Here is an 18,396-nt window from a genome sequence, read left to right on the forward strand (position 1 = left end):
CCTAACTGTTCCGGTTAGCACATAATGTTGAAATCAGGACTGAACCTCCTGCAAGGAATACTCCACTAAAGCTTGATGGACATGTCTTTAACACATGTAAGGTTGTTAAATTTATTTTTTTCTTATACTTTTTAGCCATTAAACACCTGTAACAGACAATTGTGTGCAACAGCAGTATTACATGCAATAAAAGAGATGCATATGTCTGTTGACCCTGCTTTGATCTCTCTGTCACTTAACATGTTGTTAATCACTGTGCTGCTTTGTTTTTGGCTCATGACTTGAATGATGATGTAGAACCATGTAGCTCATTAGCTCATGAGGTGATGTTCAAAACATCTGGAAGCTCAGTACCTTGGTAACAAAGCGATGAAGGTAGTGAGAGCACAGATGATGTAGAAGAGAGGCTGGGACATCTGGACTGTTTCAACCCTGAACAGGTTGGTGGGGTGGCTGCAAACCACGCAGAAGGCACTGTAGATCAGCACGAAGCCAAAATACAAGATTGTACTGAGCAGCAACACCAGCATGTGAATCCACGTCTGCAACACACAAAGAGGACACGGTTCAATCCACAGTCTGCAGAGACATTCCTGCACAGACACCGAGGAGAGGAGTGGGGAGTTTTTATCAAGGAGGCTCTCACCAGTGTGTTGCTCTCAATGACTTGATGCAGCAGGATGATGAGAAGAGCTGAGGTGTTGATTGGCGAACCGAATGACAGGATTCCGACATCTGATCCGGCCAGCGCCTGGGAAAAAGAATCCAGAAAATTGTAAGTGTGAGAAGCAACCTGAGTTGAACTCATCAATAAAAGGTTTTATAGAGAGAAAACTTACAAAATAAGGCACAAAGAAGCAAACAACGCTTTGGTAAAAGGCATCCAGGATGGTAATCCAGAACGTGGCTGGAATGTAGATCTGTAGGAAATCTTATCTGTTAGTCTATTTTGTTGTCAATGTAAAGAAAACAACATGCACTAGAGTTCATTCTTCAGTGGGTCAACACTGTCACATGACTTGAACTAAAACAGAAAGTTTACAATGAACAAAAACAGAAAGGTGACAGCTGGATAATAAATCCCTTAAGTTACAATTTTCTCCACATTTACACTCGTTTTAAATCTTTCCCTCCAGTAAAATTACAGGTTTTATTGCCTAGGTAAAAGGAGAGGATGATGAATCATTACCAAACTTTTACACTTTTAGTGTGACACAAATCTAGTACAGCTCAAAAAAACCTAACCTAGTAAAGGAAGGAAATCCTGAAATATCCTAGTTGCATAACTGAATTAAACATTGAAATATATAAATGAAGAGCGATTTTAAATCCACTTATAGGACATCTAATTAACAATATGGAAAGTTTAACAGTTCCAGTGTAATTTTCTTTGCATATGACTATTTATATGTTAAGCTATATTTTAAGATGAAAGTTTACAAACCAAAAAGATTTATAGGTATGAGTCAAAACCATTACATCAAGCAAAGTGAAGACAGCCATCAATAGCTGGAGAACAAACTGGAACATTTGAAATACAAAAGTGAAGTGTTTAAAAAAACTGATGAAAAGATGAGATTGCAAATGATCTGGGAACCTGCCAAAAATTGCCAGGAAACTGGCAACCACAATGAAGGAGAAGGGTAACAACAAGCCTTTTCTTGAAAAAAAAAAAAGAGCATCAAAGCATATCTAAAATATGCCAAAATCTTGCAGGGCATTCAGCCAGAAATAACTACTGAACTGCAGTTTCAAAAACACATTAGGAGACGAACAATATACCAACACTGAAGCATAGTGCTGGCAACATCATGCTGTGAAGTTCCCAAACTAATTTGAGTCAAAACCTTCAGGCGTCAACAGTAATAACCTTTATTTAACCAGATAAAAACTATTAACATCTACAGTCTCTTTTTCAAGAAGGACTTGGCAAGAAAACTGAAAATGAGGATCAATTTTACTCTTCAGCATTACTAGTATTTTAAGTTTTCCTCCACATCAATAACAGAATGAACAAAGTTTTACTATGGTTCAAACAAGGCCTTGGACAAGAAATGTCCTTACAATTAGAGCAATCTAAAGATTTTCTGCTTACCTGTTGACAAGACTAAATATTAAAGCTGGGTTAAAAAGGGCCTCAACAAAGTATTAGTCTAAGACTGTGCAACCAGGTTGTTGTAGCTTTTTTGGTTATTCATTTCAATTCTATAGGAAGTTTGTCACATTAAAGGTGGAAAAGTTTTAAATTCCTTTATTTTACAAAAAAAACCCTTTAGAACTTCCAATAGAAGCATGAAAAATTCTTATACCCACAAGAACCATCTGGTTTACTGTAGATGGATCAAACTTCATCTTACGTCGGTTGAAATTTAAAAAAATCTGAGTTTTTCAGTGAGCGGAAAATACATAGGCTTATAAGAAATATCAAATCTTAAAACTGCCTGTTCCTGTTCTCCCTGTCTCTCACATGCATGGGATCACCTTCGTGGTCCCTCCAGCTCCGTAGAGCTCAGGGAGCTTCATCAGAGTGTCTGCAGGCATGTCTCGGTCGAGGATGCCGTAGATGAGGGGAGGAACTGAGGTGAAAACCAGATTGAAGAGGATGAGCACCCAGGAGTTGATCATGACGCTCCCAGAGAACCCGCAGAAGAACTGATACCAGAACAGCAGATTCACGTACATCTGCACGCAAACACAGGGACACAGCATTTGGAGTCTTGTCTACAAATCCCTTCCAGAATACGTTTTTAAAAGCCAGTGACAGGGTGTCATAATTGGGTAGAAAGCAGGCAGAGGACAATGCTAATTTAAAAAGAAATGATGCTACTTTTCACATAGCTGGTGAGCAGGTCTTACCACATTTTTGTAGATGAAGTACAGGATCATGTTTGCAAGGCGGTGGTAACACCAGTGGCCGTGAACCAGCAGCAGCTTCTTGAGGTGTTTGAATCTGGATATGGCAAAGTCACTGGACATCACAGCCTGTGGAGTGAAGCCAAGGGATAGAAAAATGTTTTATTTCTTCAAGACTCTTTAGCAGAGCTGCCATTCTGTGTCTGTTAAAGCTACAGCAACTGAATGACTGTCGTTCTCTCACCTGCATCCCCTCCTGACCAGATATCCCGATTCCGACGTCCGCTACCTGAATCATGCTCACATCATTCGCTCCATCACCTTAAAATACAAAAACATCTCGAGATGAATTTTCTCCTGTTGTTTTGATAGTTATTTTGTTGCCCCATCTGTGTCCTTACCCACAGCCAGCGTCATGACACCAATCTTGTCCCGGATCAGTTGGACCACCTGGCTCTTCTGGAGCGGCGTGGACCGGCAGCAGATGACCGCCTTACATTTGCAGCTCAGCTCCAGGAAGCTGGCCTTCAGTTCATCCTGCAGAGCCCACTCCAGCGTTTGGCCATCGATAACCAGGATGAAGTTGCTGGTGCTGTGCAAGGAAGACTCCTCCCCGTCTACTTCACGCCGGACTTCTATTAAAAGCTCCTCAAGCAGGGCTGCACATGCATCCTGAAGGAAAAAGAAGAAGAACAGTAATGTAGATGTTTGAACATCTGAAATGGGCTTCCAAGCAGCAGTCCCAGACCTTGCTTCCACAGTTGGCGGTCAGTAGTCGGTCGTTGGAGAGAAGGAGTTTGCAGGCATTGGCGATGTTGACCGCCGTCTCCTGTTTGTCTCCAGTGAGAACCCACACTTTGATGCCGGCCTCCTGCAGGGCTTCAATTGTCTCTGGGACATCCTCCTGCAGCCTGTCCACGATCCCCGTGCAACCTGTGCACACACAGGTTTAGAAAACAGAAACTGTTGACTCTTTGCACACAACGTCATGCTCTTCAGAAAGCGGCCATGACAGACATCAAAACAACCTGTGTGTGCGCTTCTGCAAAGCTTTTCAAAAACCAGACAAAAGCCTAATATTGCTTTTCAATTAATTTTACTGTAAAAACGGTCATATGGTGGGTGCTGCACATTCAACTGCACAAGCAGACAAGGACGCAAACAAAACTTGTCATTATGTCTTAAACCTTTTGATGAGAAAAGATGACAGTGGATACCAGCCGTCAATTGTAAGGACTGGCAGTCCTTTGTTTATTTGCAGCAATCACTTTTTACAAGGTATGAACATTAATGTTCAAAAACTTTACAGAGTAAGTAGGTTTAATAAGCTCAATAGTAACCAAGGAGAAAATTTCCCATTATCATTCTGCTGCAGCTTTGCTTCAGATTAGGTCAAAATGTCAGGTGTCCTACCCAGAAGAGTGAGGTCGTTCTCCAGCCTCTCAGCCGAGTCTAGCATCAGCTCCTCTTGGTTCTCAATGCTGCTCTCTGCCAGCAGCTGTCTCTTAAGCCAAACTTCATACTCGTCTTCCTCCAGAATCTGTTTATGCAAACAAGATGAAGTTAACAAAAGGGCCATTGTTTGGATGGCTAGCAGAAGCCTCTTCTGTCATAAAAGAAAATCACATGTCTTACCAACAGACCTGATATCAGACAGAATTATTATCCTTTTATTAGGACGTCACCTTTTTAGCGATGCAGAGTGTGCGGAGGCCTTCTCTAGCATACATATCCAGGTGTTTCTGGGTCTGCTGCCTGATGTGCTTGTAGATCTCCTGAGCCTGTTCTGAACCTGAAAACAAAAGTGTACACAGTAAAAAAGAAACTGAAAAGTTGATGTGTGTCTGTTACAAAAGTGGAACTTCTATATACTGTAGATTTAACAGTGTAATGTTTTTTCCCAGGGGTTTTAGATTAGAACTATGTCTCACAGCTGATGAAAACCCAAACTTCAGTTTTTTATGATAATTAGTGAAAAGAGTAAAAGCAGAAACGTCATTCTGCTTTAAAGTATGTCCATGTACATTTGCATGCAGTCCTTATGGGCTCATAAAATAACTCTAACCAGAATCTTTCTAAACTATCTCTTCAGTCTTTATCTACCTCTCCTTTTTTCAGCCAAGTCCATGATGACAGAGTCTGCTCCTTTGGTGTATACCACCACCTGTCCTGTCAGGGGGTGGCGGACCACCACAGACATCCTCTTCCTGTTGGAGTCAAAGGGCAGGATGTGGAGCAGCTGCACAACCAGAGAGCCGATTCCCGGCAGGTCCACTAGCAGGCTCTTGGCCGAGCGGCCCCTCAGGGTGCAGTGGTACGCCCGGGCTGCGTGGACCAGAGCTGCCTCGTCAGGACTCTCTGCTTCGTACAGCAGCTCATCATCACTGTCCTCGTCTGACTGTACGTCTCTGTCAAGGTCCACATTCTGTTTGGCCCCATCACCGTCTCCTTTTAAGTCCCTAAAGTTCTCCAGATCCTCCAGGCTCCGCCTCGCTGCAGAATCCTCTCCATCCCACCTATCAGGCAAGTCCACTTTACTCTTCAGTGTGCAAGTTTCTTGGCTGGTGTCCAGAGCCAGATCAGACCCATCAATACTGTTGCTGGGAGGGGTGTTGAAGTTGAAGGAGCCAGTCTTCCCACGAGTGAACAACTTGCTGGTGAAACTGCGAGGGCTGCTTTTGATTTGGGGAGTGGAGAATGAATAGAAGTTCAGGCGTTGAAACATCAACTTAATTTCCTCCAGAGACTTCAGAGGTGCTTGGGCTTCTGGAACCTGTAAGGAATACAGCATATTTAACCATTACTGTTAAAAGATTCAAACCTTTAATCGGGGTAGTTTCTACTCACTACATGGCGGGGTTGGCTAGGTGAAGACACCACCACGCTGTTACAAATGGCCAGAGCCAGAAAGAAGTCGGTGATGTAGGTGAGCTCCAGGGTGGATAGGCTCTCAGTGGAGCTGTCTCTGAGTCGCAGAGTGGAGGAGCAAAGACTATTCAGTTTCCTCACCAACTCAGGATCCGGGACCACGTCTTTTGCCTGAGCAAAAACCCAGCAGGAGATACGTCATCTTGTGTCATCCTAAAACTCAAGTAGCAAATCTATTGCTTTGCAATTGAAATTAAGAAAATATTTTTAAAAATTACACTTGAAAAAGAAATTTCAGAAGTTTTGTAATATTTCAATATTCTAATAAACAACACACCTGAAACTAATTCTTATAGATGTTAACACTAATATACATCAACTAATCCACCATACCTCCGGCACATCTCATCTTTGTTTTTTGAAGGCTACCTGTGAGCTTTAATTTGAAATTTCCTGTTATTTTATTTTTAACAGCCCTTTAAATTCTTCAGCCCAGAAAGACTTCTCACTTACTTTTCAGTTTAATGAATAACTACATGACTGACAATTACTAACATAGTAATGAGTTTCATGGATGCCGGGATGTATTTGTTGAATTATCTTTTTTTTTGTTCATGGATCTGCACTAATTTAATCAATTTATCTTTATTTACATCTTGATGTTTTTGATAATTATTGAATAAATGTCTTAATTTTACAGTTTAGATTATTAGAGTCACAACAAAAGTGTAAGAGAAAACCACAATTTGATCATTGTATACAAGCCACTCTGCTGTTAAACCCAAATAACTTTATTATGAAAAAGTAAAGTTTAAGAAAAAACAATCCTAGCACATGTTAAGAATAATTATATATGAATTAGGTCTATTTTGTTTCCAGGCATAACAGTGAAGCTAATCTTTCCTAGTACAGTAATTCAATTTTGCTTCCAAACACTTGGATTGTAGTGTGTAGGATCTCATTGTGAAATAAATCAGCATATGACAGGAACCCAGAGATAAAATCCTCCTATCTGAGCTGGAAAACATCATGAACTCAAAATGGTATGATCAAGAGTCTGACCATGCGGCTGCAGAAGGCACCGGTCCTCGCCGCAGCATGATTGGACAGCTGGTCCTCCTCCTCTGGTGACTCGGCAGTGAGCGTGTGCAGAGACACAGAGCTACGGTTGCAGCTCAGGGAGCGACAGCTCATAGATTTCCCACTGCAGACTGACTTCAGAGTCACAGTGTGTCCGGCTGCCTCGTTCTGCTCTGCCTCGTACACCTCTAGCCTCCGAGCTGAAACAGAGAAACAAAGGTCAACAAGACACACAGCTTTTCTAGCACAACTGCATTTCTCTCTGCAGTAACAATCTTTCACCAACAGGTGGCAAAGACATTCCAGAGATCACACCGTTTTCCACGTGAGGATATTCCACCCCGTAAATGCTGCATCTACGGAACACCATCTTGTTTTCCGTCAGTGTTCCTGTCTTGTCTGAGAACAAGTACTGGATCTGACCCAGGTCTTCCGTAATATTGAGGGCCCGGCACTGGATCCTGGAGTCTAACTGTTCGTTGTAAAAGTCCAAGTCATTGTGGATGAAGTAGATTTGACCCAGCTTCACGATCTCAATGGACACATAAAGGGAAATAGGAATCAGCACCTGTTGGACAGAAAAAAATAATGAATGTTAAAGGAAAATACATTTTTCTGACCTGACTTCATGTGGTTATCAAAAGCAATTTCGAGTCTTTAATGAACATTTGAAAGATGCAGCAGTGATGTTTTTATGCACTGACCCAACAACAGTTGATTGTAATTGATACATTTGGTTTATTTGAATAAAAATCATCCAAGTCCAAGACCAAGATCCATAGTAGAAAAAAAGGAGGGATTCTACTTCAACATTGTATATGAGTCCCCAGTTCAGTTAAAAAAACAATTTCCTCAGACTGAAAAGAGGTAACTGTACTCCTGGATTCTTCAATGTAATCTCAGGTGTGAGATGATGCAGGGGCGAAAGCAGAAGAAGCCACAAAACTCCACATTCTCTACAAAAAGCTATGATGAAACCATGAAGTTTCTAAAAAAAAGGTACCATATTCAGAACTCTACCTCCAGATTTTGATCAAACATCACTGGAAAAGAAAATCCACTCTTTGCCATGGATGTGGTCACACATCTTTCTTTGGTGGTACATGGACCAAGAGAGCATGTAAAATGCAATGCCAGCACCTACTCTTCTCCAAGAACCATCAAAAAAGAGTGTTTTGGGCAGTCACAAGCCTTCCCCCGGTGGTTAAAGCAAATCATTAAGACTTGACAATCACAATTTCCATGACTGTCAGCCACACTGAAAGGGAATAGAGATGGTCCAACTGCTACCAAACAATGCTCCTACTGAGTCAGAAGATCAATAACTGCTCTGACACTCCTCCCTTTGTTTAGGTGCAAGATTGTACCTCTAATTACCTTTAGGCAGAGTTCTCAGAAGATTATTTCCAACAACAATCAGAGCAGCAGCATCGTTATCTCCCTTGCACAATAAAATAAAGAGCAGTCTATCAAAAACACCCCCAACATATTCAGCATGTACTCAGTTGTTACCTTTTCTAATAGAGTCTGACCTTTGAAAACTTAAACTAGCGGCAGTTTTTTTTTTATTTATTGGTGCCAAATATGTGAAAAACATTTTGTTCTGAAAAAGAATAACATTTATTAAGTTTAATTAGAATCTTTTAAAATGTTCTAATGTGTATCTGATTATCCTGAAATAGATCAATGGTAGTTAAAATAAACATTCTGGGCACACCTGGAGTACGATGATCATAGTCCAGAACACATAGAACCCAGCCAAGGCTGGAGAGATCTCCCCATCGACCTGAAACACTGAATGTCTATAGTTCTTCACCCAGAGGCCATGACCTGAAAATGCAAAAAGAAAACTCAGAGCAGCTCATCACACTAAAGGATAATAGCTGAAGAAACTAATATTAGTTAATCTGGAATCAGAACCCACTGTTCACTGTGTGTTGTGTTTTGTGTGTTGCTACGCACCTACAGCTGCAATCAGACACATGACGATGAGGAGGGCAACACACCATAGAACGTCTGTGTTCAGACGCTTCTCTAGCTGGCTGCGCTTGTACCTCGGCCCGCTGTTGTTCATCATGGCCTTGGTCTCATGACCTGAGTTATACAAAAAGAAAGCAGACAATTTGATTCTCTGCAACACTGAATGTTAAGCAGAAATGCAAGGGTATTTTTGAATTAACATATCAGGATAGTGACAAAAAGTCCTTTGGCTACACTGGGATGAACCTTGAGACTTATGGAACAATGACCTTTAGACAGATGAGATCAAAGTAAAAATGATTGTCCATAACGCACAGCATTATATTTGGAGTTAACCAGACACCTGATAACAGGTGTCAAGCAATGGTGGGTTGATGTGGTCTTGGTTTTTTAGAACCACATGACCAGGGCACCATGCAATCAATGTGTTGACTATACACCAATCCAGAGGAATAAAGTCAAAGGAAAACCCATCTGTCTGACAGTGGAAACTTGGTCCAAACTGGGTCATCTGCAGTATCAGTTTGTTGTACTGATTCTGTAAAAGTTCTGTTTAAAAGACTTGCAGGACCTGAAGAAAGGAATGTCTTACCTCCATGAGCAACACCAAGCTGCATTCTTCCACAATGATTTAAGACACTTATAACTTTAGACAGAAAATCCGAGCAACACAAGGTTTTCTGTATTTAGGGTAGGGTTAGGGGTAGGGTAAGGTAACCCTAACCCTTACCCTGTTTAACAGACCTGAAAACAGTTAAGTTTTAGAGCTTAACTGTGTATAAAAATGCAACTGCCTGGTTACAGCAAAGAGGAGGACATGTCTGCATGACCTCTGTCATGTTTAGACTGTACACTGCATTCAGAGTTGCAGGAGCCATTCTTTGGTTTAACCTCTTTAGTCATAGAGGAGTCAGTATTTAGTCATATCAGGAGTTTCTCAGAATAAACAGTAATGTTTTACAGTCCACAGAGCAGGTAAAGTGTAGCACGTAATCATGTTGTCAGAAGCCGGGAAAACTACATTTATTGTGATTCATGGCTGTAGAAAGTACTCTTTTTGCAATGAAATATATCCCTAACACAAACAGACCATAGGTCTCTCCATGTCTTCTTGATGACAAATCCACTTGGAGTGTTTGTTATTCAAAAGATCAATTTAGGTTTCATCTGATCAAAACACACAGATCCAGTTATGAGTCCCAGCAGACTATAGCAAAATGTATATGTTTACGTTTGTGGCAGTAGGACAGAAACAGCTTTTTCCTGGCATGTCGTCCAGACAACCTGTTGGTATGTAGATGACATCTAATGGTTGTTATGGACAACTGGTGACACAAAGATGCACCACTTTGCAGCCGTTTTTCATCCGTTAACTTTCACCTTTTTCATCCTTCCTTCTTAGCAGAGTGGCCAGACAAATATAGGTTCACCACAGTTCTGGTTGTTATAAACATTTTAATATAATTCTGACTGCAGATATAGAGAAATTCTGGGCAGTAGATACTTTTTGTAGTCACGTCTTAAGACAAACACATATATTCCTTACAGAAATGCAGTTGTAATAAAAGGTATTTATTACTTGTAGAACAAATTTTCCATTTTGTCACTATAGCCACACACTATGTATTGTACTTGGATTTGTCTGATAGATCAACACAAAGTAGCATATTATTGTGAAATGGAAGGAAAATTATGCATGGTTTTCATTTGTGGATCATTAATCATGGAAACAGACAAGACGTCCATGGTAACTTTGGAGGAGCCGCAGTGATACACATTTCATGTAGGACGACTACTGGTCATGCAAGCTGCAAATCTGGCCTTTTTATGAAAGATTGCCAAGAAGTCCTGTTTGGTCTGCTCAGAGGATAATGAATTTTACTTTTGCTATATACAAAACACTCAAGGGGGTTGAATAATAAAAGCATTCCACACTTTACAAATTTGTACAAAAATTTTAGAAATGTTCAGTTTACAATTATGTACTACTAGGTCAATACTGGCCTACCTGTGTTGGTTTGTCACAAAAAAGTCTTACTAAAATACACTGAAGTTTGTGATTTCAAAGTCACTAAAAGTGAACAAGTTAAAGAGGCAGTGCTGTAAAGTGCAGGTCTGTTTTAAGTGATGCGGTGGTCTCACCAGCATAAACCACGATGCCGACCACCGTCTCGGTGTTGCGGATGGTGCAGCTCCTCAGAAGAAGGTTGCTGCTGTGAAGGCCAACCCGAGCCTCACCCGAGTGCTCGCTGTAAGCAAAATAAAACACAAAGACATGATAATAAAGTTTACAGTACCTGCCAGATGCCTTCCAAACCCTCCAAAGTAAAAATCAGACTTACATGTAACCTTTGAACCTATTCAGGTCATTGTTGGGGTTCTCACACTCGATGCGACTGTGGAAGCTTTCCGGTGTGAAGTCTGAGCCCTATAGGATAAACACATCAGAGGTTGCTATAGTTCATGTCTGACCCACATAAGCAGAAAACGAAACACAAAGTGATTGAAAGGCAGTTTCAATCTGAGACCTGATATGTAAGAATTAAAAATTTACCCAATCCAAGTGTTTATTACTGACTAAAATAATGTTAGTAAAAATACAAATTTAAGTTTACGTTAGTCGGTTGTGTATAATCTTCCTGTGCAGGATGAGAGCAAGCCCTCTAGGGCAACCCCCCCAATGACCACTAGATGGTGTCTGCAAAGAAGCTCTGTGTCTGATGGAGTTGCACTGAAAACCATCAGCTTATCTAAGAAAATACAAATAATTGCAGCAATATTAGTTTCACTGCTTCTGACCAAAGCAAATGAAAGCACAGCTGCTCTGGTTGGAAAGGGCTACATATACGCAAACCCTCAAATAAAGCTTTATTAATTTTCATTACATTGTTTAATTTTGTCTCAAGGTTCTATGCTCTAAAACCAAGGTCTGTTCTTTGCTGCATGTCCTTATGCTGACTGACTTAAAGCTAATAAAACCCCAAAGTTAATTAAATATGATCAATAAAATCCTGCAAACTGAAAACATGTCCCACATTTTGGCTTTCAGTTTTATTTTTTATAAATTTAACCCTGTAGTAGCAAAAAAATTCAACAGTTTGTATAGAAAGTAGTCTAATCTAGGAGCCCATGTTTACCATAAACCAACCACATACGGGTCACATGCACTGTCACATAAACTGTTGCTTTACTCTAGAAATACAGAGTTTTTGGCTCTACATGATTTCAAGTGACACTGACTCCCATTCAAAATGCCTTTGCTAAAGACATTGCAATTTCTATTTGCATATGTTTCTTTGTTCTGTTTCGCTGAAATCCCTTTAAAATTTCAGGTTTTACTATTTTACTCTGGATGTAGATATTTTTATGTGCAGTAAATATATCAACCTGCATATAAAGAATGGCAATAGTAATTTCAGGAAAAACAAAAACATGTGACAGAGTTATATCAACTATGCACAAAGGCTCATCACAACAGGGTTGAAAGAGACAAAACAAATTATTTTTCTAAAAAAAAAAAAGAGAGAGAGACTAATTGCTAAAACTAGCATTTAATTATGCAGATGATATGCAGCTCTTTATTACAATGTCACCAGGTTACTATGAACATATTCAAGCGTTGACTAGATACACAGAACAAATCAATGTGTCAAATATACTCTGCATCCCCAGACTCGGAACTAAACATGGAGAAGCAGCATTGAGTTTTTATGCTCCACTAATCTGGAATAAGCTTGCAGAAAACTGCAAAATGCTGAAACGATAAGTTCTTTTAAATCATGGCTAAAAACGCCTTTGTTTTGGGCTGCCTCCAATTTATAACAACTGGAGCATTAATAATTGTAGTCTGTAGTCCTTTTTTTAAAATGAAGAAAAACCCTAAGTGTTAAAAATAATGTTGTAAAAACCTCAAGTCACATAGAGAAACTAACAGAAGATGACTGAGAAATGAACTCTACTTAAGATAAAAAAAAAAACAAACAAAGGAATGTATCACTGCTATCACATTTCTGCTGAAACCTCCAACACCGTCTCCAGCAAGCATTCCTTGTCTGACCTTTTAGTCTTATAATGGTATGTGTGGTGGAGAATTTACACTGCAAATTACCCTGAATGCGACATTCTCTGGAGGCATAGTGGTGACAGCACAATGCTACGGGAATACTTTTCATCAACAAGGACAAGAAAGTTAGACTGAGTTAAGGAGAAGATGCATGGAGCAAAATTGAGGACAATGCTGAAGGCAGCACAAGACTTGAAACCGCGACAGAGGTCCACCTTCCAGCAAAACATACAAACCTAAGCATACAACCAGACCTAAATCCAACAGAAATACCTATGCGTTTTTATAGATGCTTTCTATGCAATCCAACTGAGACTGAGGTATTTTGCCAAAAAACAAAGGACCAAAAATGTGGTCTGCTGTTTCCAAAAGTTTCCAAAATCTGCTGGACATTTAAAGATGTAGAGACACAAACTAAGACTTGTAGCTGTAACTGCAATAAAAGGTTGTTGTACAAAGTATTTAGTCCGGAGGAGAGGATGACTACAAATAAAAGCCACAGCTTCCAGACTTGACCACAATTAAAGATCTTGTATAATGTCTACCAACTTAAATTTCTATTCCCTGATGTCAGAAGTGCCATTCAATTTATGTTTTTGGTTTTCTGAGCAAACTAACTCAGAACTTTCAGCTTATCATCCCTGTATAGCCAAAATAATTACATTCTCTGAACACTTTCATTAAGAAAGGATTTCCTTTCAGGAGTTTCTGGAATATTAAAAACCAACCTGCCACCAACAACCCTAGCAGATTAAGTTAACTATAGCAGATAAAGTTAAAATAGGAAGTTACCTGTAGAGAACTGTCTGACACAACCTGCCTTTGTTTCAGGTTGGTCTCTCCATCCAGGTTTGCAGTTTCAATGTAACAGACCCCACGGGGGTCAGAGGAGTACAGCAGCAGTAGGTCAGCCGGGATGATTTCGTTACAAGACAAACGGACAAAATCTCCGACTCGCACGTCACTCCAGCAACGGTCAACGTAGGACTTCTGCTTGCTGTGGTAAAACAAAGAAAAAAGAAATTTAAGAAATGTGTGACATATTTATTCTTATTTTACAATAGCAGAAAAGAAATGTTCTCATCCAACAGATGAAAAATATCTATAATACAGCATCCAGAACAACAACACATATTGCCCTTTGTCACAACTCCACAAAACTAACCAAAAACACAAAAGCAGAGACTCATAAACTCTCTTCTGTTGTCTCTACAGCCTAATCCATTGTTATGGGGCATTTTGCCCATCTCTGCCTATTCTTCCTTCCAGCATTGAGTCAGTTGATTGAAATTTCCTGACATTCACATCCGTACAATGGTTCCATGACATATTGGAACACATTGTGTCTTGTAGATTTTGCATTCTTTTCATTACCCATTTTGCTTGGACAAGTTTCAGCTGTTGAATGGATGAACTCACATTTGATTCTAGAATGATTTGATATGCAGAGAAGTTCATAGTCAAGTCATTATGGAAAGGTGCACAATTCCTGTGACTAGCAAAACAAGCCCATATCATCAACCGTCCATCAGCTGAAAGAGGTTATCGTCCTGATTTGATCTGTTTTTTTCCATATAATGCTATGAATACAGTCAAACACATCTGTAAGCTTAACTCACAGATGTGATGTACATCACAGTCTAGATGTACATTAGGAATTAAACAAGAGTTGTAAAACATCACACTGGATAAGCTGGGTAATGACAATTTATTAAGTAATTTGTTGCTTTCTATAGATGAGCATTTTTATACTTGCTCTCTGACACATTTTTCAGACAATAGCACAGCCGGGTGATAGACTGTTATTGCTCAGATACGATTTAGTGTGGAGATAAGATGTTCAAAGATACACAGCAATAACTTCTTGTTAATAATCAATGACACTGCATATCTGTCACTGAACATAAACAGAAAAAACAGACTGATGGAAATCCAGCTCTGAGGGGAGTTTTAACATTCCTCAGATTTCTTCAGACATCTTATAAGGATAATAAACGTCCAGGTCTTCTTTGACATGCTGGCCATATGTATTGCAACCTAAGGACAGACTGTATGTGTTCAAAGTGCATGTTTACTCATATTATGCCAGTTTATGACACTTTAAATACACTGACCTGGATGTTCTTGTTTACTGGAAGACCAATAAACATACAAAACACTGATCAATAAATGATTATGATCAATAGTTTCACCTGCACTTTATGGAAGAACTGAAATTGCTTGCCTCACACACAACTATAACAGCTTTAATTCTACTAAGAAACACAAGGTTTAGGAGTGCATTTACAGGAATGCTTTAGTAAAGTCAGACAACAATGTTGGACAAAAGAAAAAGCGTGTTTTTCAGTCTCTGCTCCACTTAATTCTAAAGAAGTCCTATAAAATTGAAGCCAGCACCTTGAGCAGCATAGTCTGGTGAGGAAGTCAGGTTCTTCCACACCAAACTTGCTTATAAATATTCTTAAGAATTTCCATTTGTACTTTGGTCCCCTAATGTAAGAAGAGGAAGGGAGCATTCCCAAATAGTCCTCAAAAAGTTAAAAGCATGCAACTATAAAAGACTTCTAAGCACAATGAAAAAGTACATGTCAATAAACTAAAAATGGATCCAAGCCCTACATCTGAAAAACTGTCTAACACCTCTATGCCTACCTTCCATCAAACCTTACACTTGTCAGAATTTAGTTAGTCAAGCATTGTTTACCCAAAGCTAGTATTGTCAAACTGTGAAGAAGGCTCTGCCACTGCAGATAACCTATTTTAGTGCTGTATAGTCGGGACATCTGTAACTATTGACTGCAGAAAGAAATCATTCAGTGCACAATGAATTTTTACAAAGGTTTTTAGAAAAGGCCTGAGTTCCATATTACTGGATTTCATACACTTGTTTCAATGGAAGTGATTGAAACACTTCAATTCAAACATTTAAATGGCTGAGGGAATATATTTGGCAGCATAGTTCTGTTCTTCAACTGAGTCCCAGTAGAATGTGCCTTACAAAAACTCCAAAGATATCTTTGGTCTAAATATCAGATGAACCAACTTCTACGACTAATTTTAATGTGGATAAGCAGTTGGTTTACACTGTATATTCCCCAGGTGATGAAGTTTCTCATCTATTGCCTAAGCTGTCCAGCCAGTCCACAGATTCAGTTTTTTTCAGGGTCTAGGATCCAGGATCTTGTTCTTTCAGTCCTTACAACTCATGACCACAGGTGAGAGTTGGAAAGCAGAAAGACCAGTAAATCCAGAACTTCACCACCCAGCTGAGCTACTTATTTACCATGACAGACTGTAGCAATAAGTCTCAATTCATTCATTTGGGGTTTTATTAAGACAGTCCGCAGTGAACACAACTTGTTTACTGCATTGAACAAAGACTTTAAGGCAGTTTCACTTTCTGCTTAACACAGTGTTCCCCTAAGTCAGAGGTTCCCTCTTGCTTAAAAGGAATTCTGGTCAAGGCCTGGAAAACGTTTCTCTCTGCATGTTTCCATTGGACTCTGTTATCAGCAAATTTTACATTCACTTCCACGTTGATGCTGGTGATACCCGGTTTTATCAGTGAAACTACATAAAGCTAACAAGTTACAAAACAAAGTCCTGTTGTGTGTATATAAAAAAAGATGAACTCAATTGTATTTCACTTTTAAGGTCAAATAAAGTCATACTGTCTTAGGACCTAAATACATTTGAAAGTGCTCAATAGTTGTGGTACTTTTGATTATAATTTGTCTTTTATTCAAAGCAGTCATTTATTTCTATAATTGTTTTTAAAATTAGGAGCTCACTCTCCCATCATGAGTAGAAATAAATTATCCATGACTTTGCTACTGAATGAGTCCAGGACCAACTATTTCACAGCTCAGTGTTATGGTTCCTGTTTTGTTTGTCTGATTAATTTTTAACAGTACTATAAATACCTAAATAGAAGTCCCTTAATGGCCTAACCTTTTAATTTGTTGGTAGACTTGTTTTTCCTAGAGTAGCCAAAACTAAAACAGTTTTAGTTTTCCAATACTTTTATTTCTAGAACAAATTTAATCGCCATCAAAGACATCAACAAGCTGTATACTTTTAATTTCAAGCTCACAGCTTCATTTGGACCCTCTAAAAGATAAAACTACTTTTAGTACCTTTGTTCTCTAGGTTAGTGGAGGACTGTTGGCTACCTTTGTTAAAAATAAACCAGGTTTATAGCGCTAACAGCACTAAGAAATATATATTTTTTTGCCATTGCCTTTTAGAACTTTTCAAGCCAGAAGAGTTAGTCTTTAACTTTTGAAGAGAAGTGTTGGTAAGTAAAAGGGGGGAGATTCTGACTTCCAATTAAAGGAAATCTGTTAAAGTTTGAAAGAACACAAAGGACAAACCTGCAGTAGACTTGACAGAGGAGATTGTTGATTAAGCGATCCGATTTAAGCCTGCGGTGGTCCTCAAAGATGTCTTTAACGGCTGTAACCGACAGCACCAGTAAAATGGGAATCAGTGAAACCTCTGGCTGAAAGGCCTCCACAATCGGGATAAAGTTTAAGGTGGCAAGGAAGATAAAGTAGACATTGGCAAACCGATGGAGCTGCTCAAACAGATTCTTGGGAAGAAAGGACAGGAAGGAATACTTTGTGGTCCGGATCCTGTTGCTTTGGTATAACTTTAGAAGTTGCTTCAGCTCCTCATCTTCAGTGAAGGAAGGTACTACGGTCCTCCTCTTCTTCAGGTGTTCCTTGTATGTCCCGGTCGGACGCTCCAAGCTATACATCGGTCTACTGCTGCAGTGAAATCCAACCTAGAGGTCTGTGATTCTGAAATGCTATCCTCCTGTCCTGAATGTTCTGTCCAAGGAGTAGTTTTCATCTAGAATCTGTTCTTCCTTAATCCGGATCAGATTATTTTGGTCTGTCCACCACATCCTGCTGAAGCACAGAAACACCAGGAAAAGGTTGGATTGGAAGAGTTACTGGCATAGATGACGCGCTTCAATGCCACTCCTCCACAGAGCAAGACCAAGGTTCAACTTTTACAGCCACCTCCAAAGACTGATAGATAATGTAACCAAATGTAACAAACAGGGAGTGCCAAACAGCTGAAAAGGCCACGTGCTTTCAATTACTTTGAAGAAACTTCTCAAAGATCAGAGCTGCAGACTCTGTGGATCTACAGAGATGGCCTTCATTAAATACAAAGCTGTAGATCAACTGTGACTACCTGACCAACGTAGAGATAAAAAGGAAAACTAACTATCAGGAGCTTAGATGGGGATAAAGTTATGGTTAAGGACTTTACAAAGACCACTTTGTAAGTCTTTTGTTTCTTTATAACTCAACAAGCAAGATCCAGATTTTACCCATCTGGATTCTTTCCCTTACTCTTACCTTCCTTAAGTCCCATTTTTCACTCCCACCAAGAGAACTTCTTGAGAAAAGCAGTCCAGAGAGAATAAAAGCATTTTTGTAGACACCCTCAATACACAACAGATATTGTAATGTTACTTTAAATTGGGAGTCCAAGGGAATCCTGTTGATACCCAAATTGCACTCTCTCATTAAAAAGAT

The 18,396-nt window shown here is 39.6% G+C and overlaps 1 protein-coding gene across 3 annotated transcripts in view; it reads right to left on the reverse strand.

Moving 5' to 3' along the window:
• atp10d (ATPase phospholipid transporting 10D (putative)) overlaps positions 1-18,396 on the reverse strand; it is a 32,275-nt gene that overhangs the window by 2,921 nt on the left and 10,958 nt on the right. Inside the window, exons 1-20 of one of the 3 annotated variants that reach the window (XM_023352683.1) lie at positions 17,218-17,790; positions 13,637-13,841; positions 11,124-11,209; positions 10,924-11,030; positions 8,764-8,895; positions 8,519-8,631; positions 7,117-7,369; positions 6,784-7,001; positions 5,701-5,892; positions 4,957-5,626; positions 4,539-4,645; positions 4,267-4,393; positions 3,602-3,786; positions 3,255-3,525; positions 3,098-3,174; positions 2,857-2,982; positions 2,482-2,682; positions 840-920; positions 647-751; positions 355-542 (exon numbers count right to left, since the gene is read on the reverse strand). In XM_023352683.1, coding sequence (XP_023208451.1) covers positions 355-542; positions 647-751; positions 840-920; positions 2,482-2,682; positions 2,857-2,982; positions 3,098-3,174; positions 3,255-3,525; positions 3,602-3,786; positions 4,267-4,393; positions 4,539-4,645; positions 4,957-5,626; positions 5,701-5,892; positions 6,784-7,001; positions 7,117-7,369; positions 8,519-8,631; positions 8,764-8,895; positions 10,924-11,030; positions 11,124-11,209; positions 13,637-13,841; positions 17,218-17,603 — 3,830 coding nt within the window. In that variant the 5' untranslated portion in view covers positions 17,604-17,790. Of the gene's footprint in view, positions 1-354; positions 543-646; positions 752-839; positions 921-2,467; positions 2,683-2,856; positions 2,983-3,097; positions 3,175-3,254; positions 3,526-3,601; positions 3,787-4,266; positions 4,394-4,538; positions 4,646-4,956; positions 5,627-5,700; positions 5,893-6,783; positions 7,002-7,116; positions 7,370-8,518; positions 8,632-8,763; positions 8,896-10,923; positions 11,031-11,123; positions 11,210-13,636; positions 13,842-17,217; positions 17,791-18,396 lie in introns of those variants that run through there. The other 2 variants (XM_023352682.1, XM_023352684.1) reach the window with 2 other exon arrangements.

The sequence above is a fragment of the Xiphophorus maculatus genome, chromosome 19, assembly GCF_002775205.1.
Source record: "Xiphophorus maculatus strain JP 163 A chromosome 19, X_maculatus-5.0-male, whole genome shotgun sequence".
Lineage (NCBI taxonomy): Eukaryota > Metazoa > Chordata > Actinopteri > Cyprinodontiformes > Poeciliidae > Xiphophorus > Xiphophorus maculatus.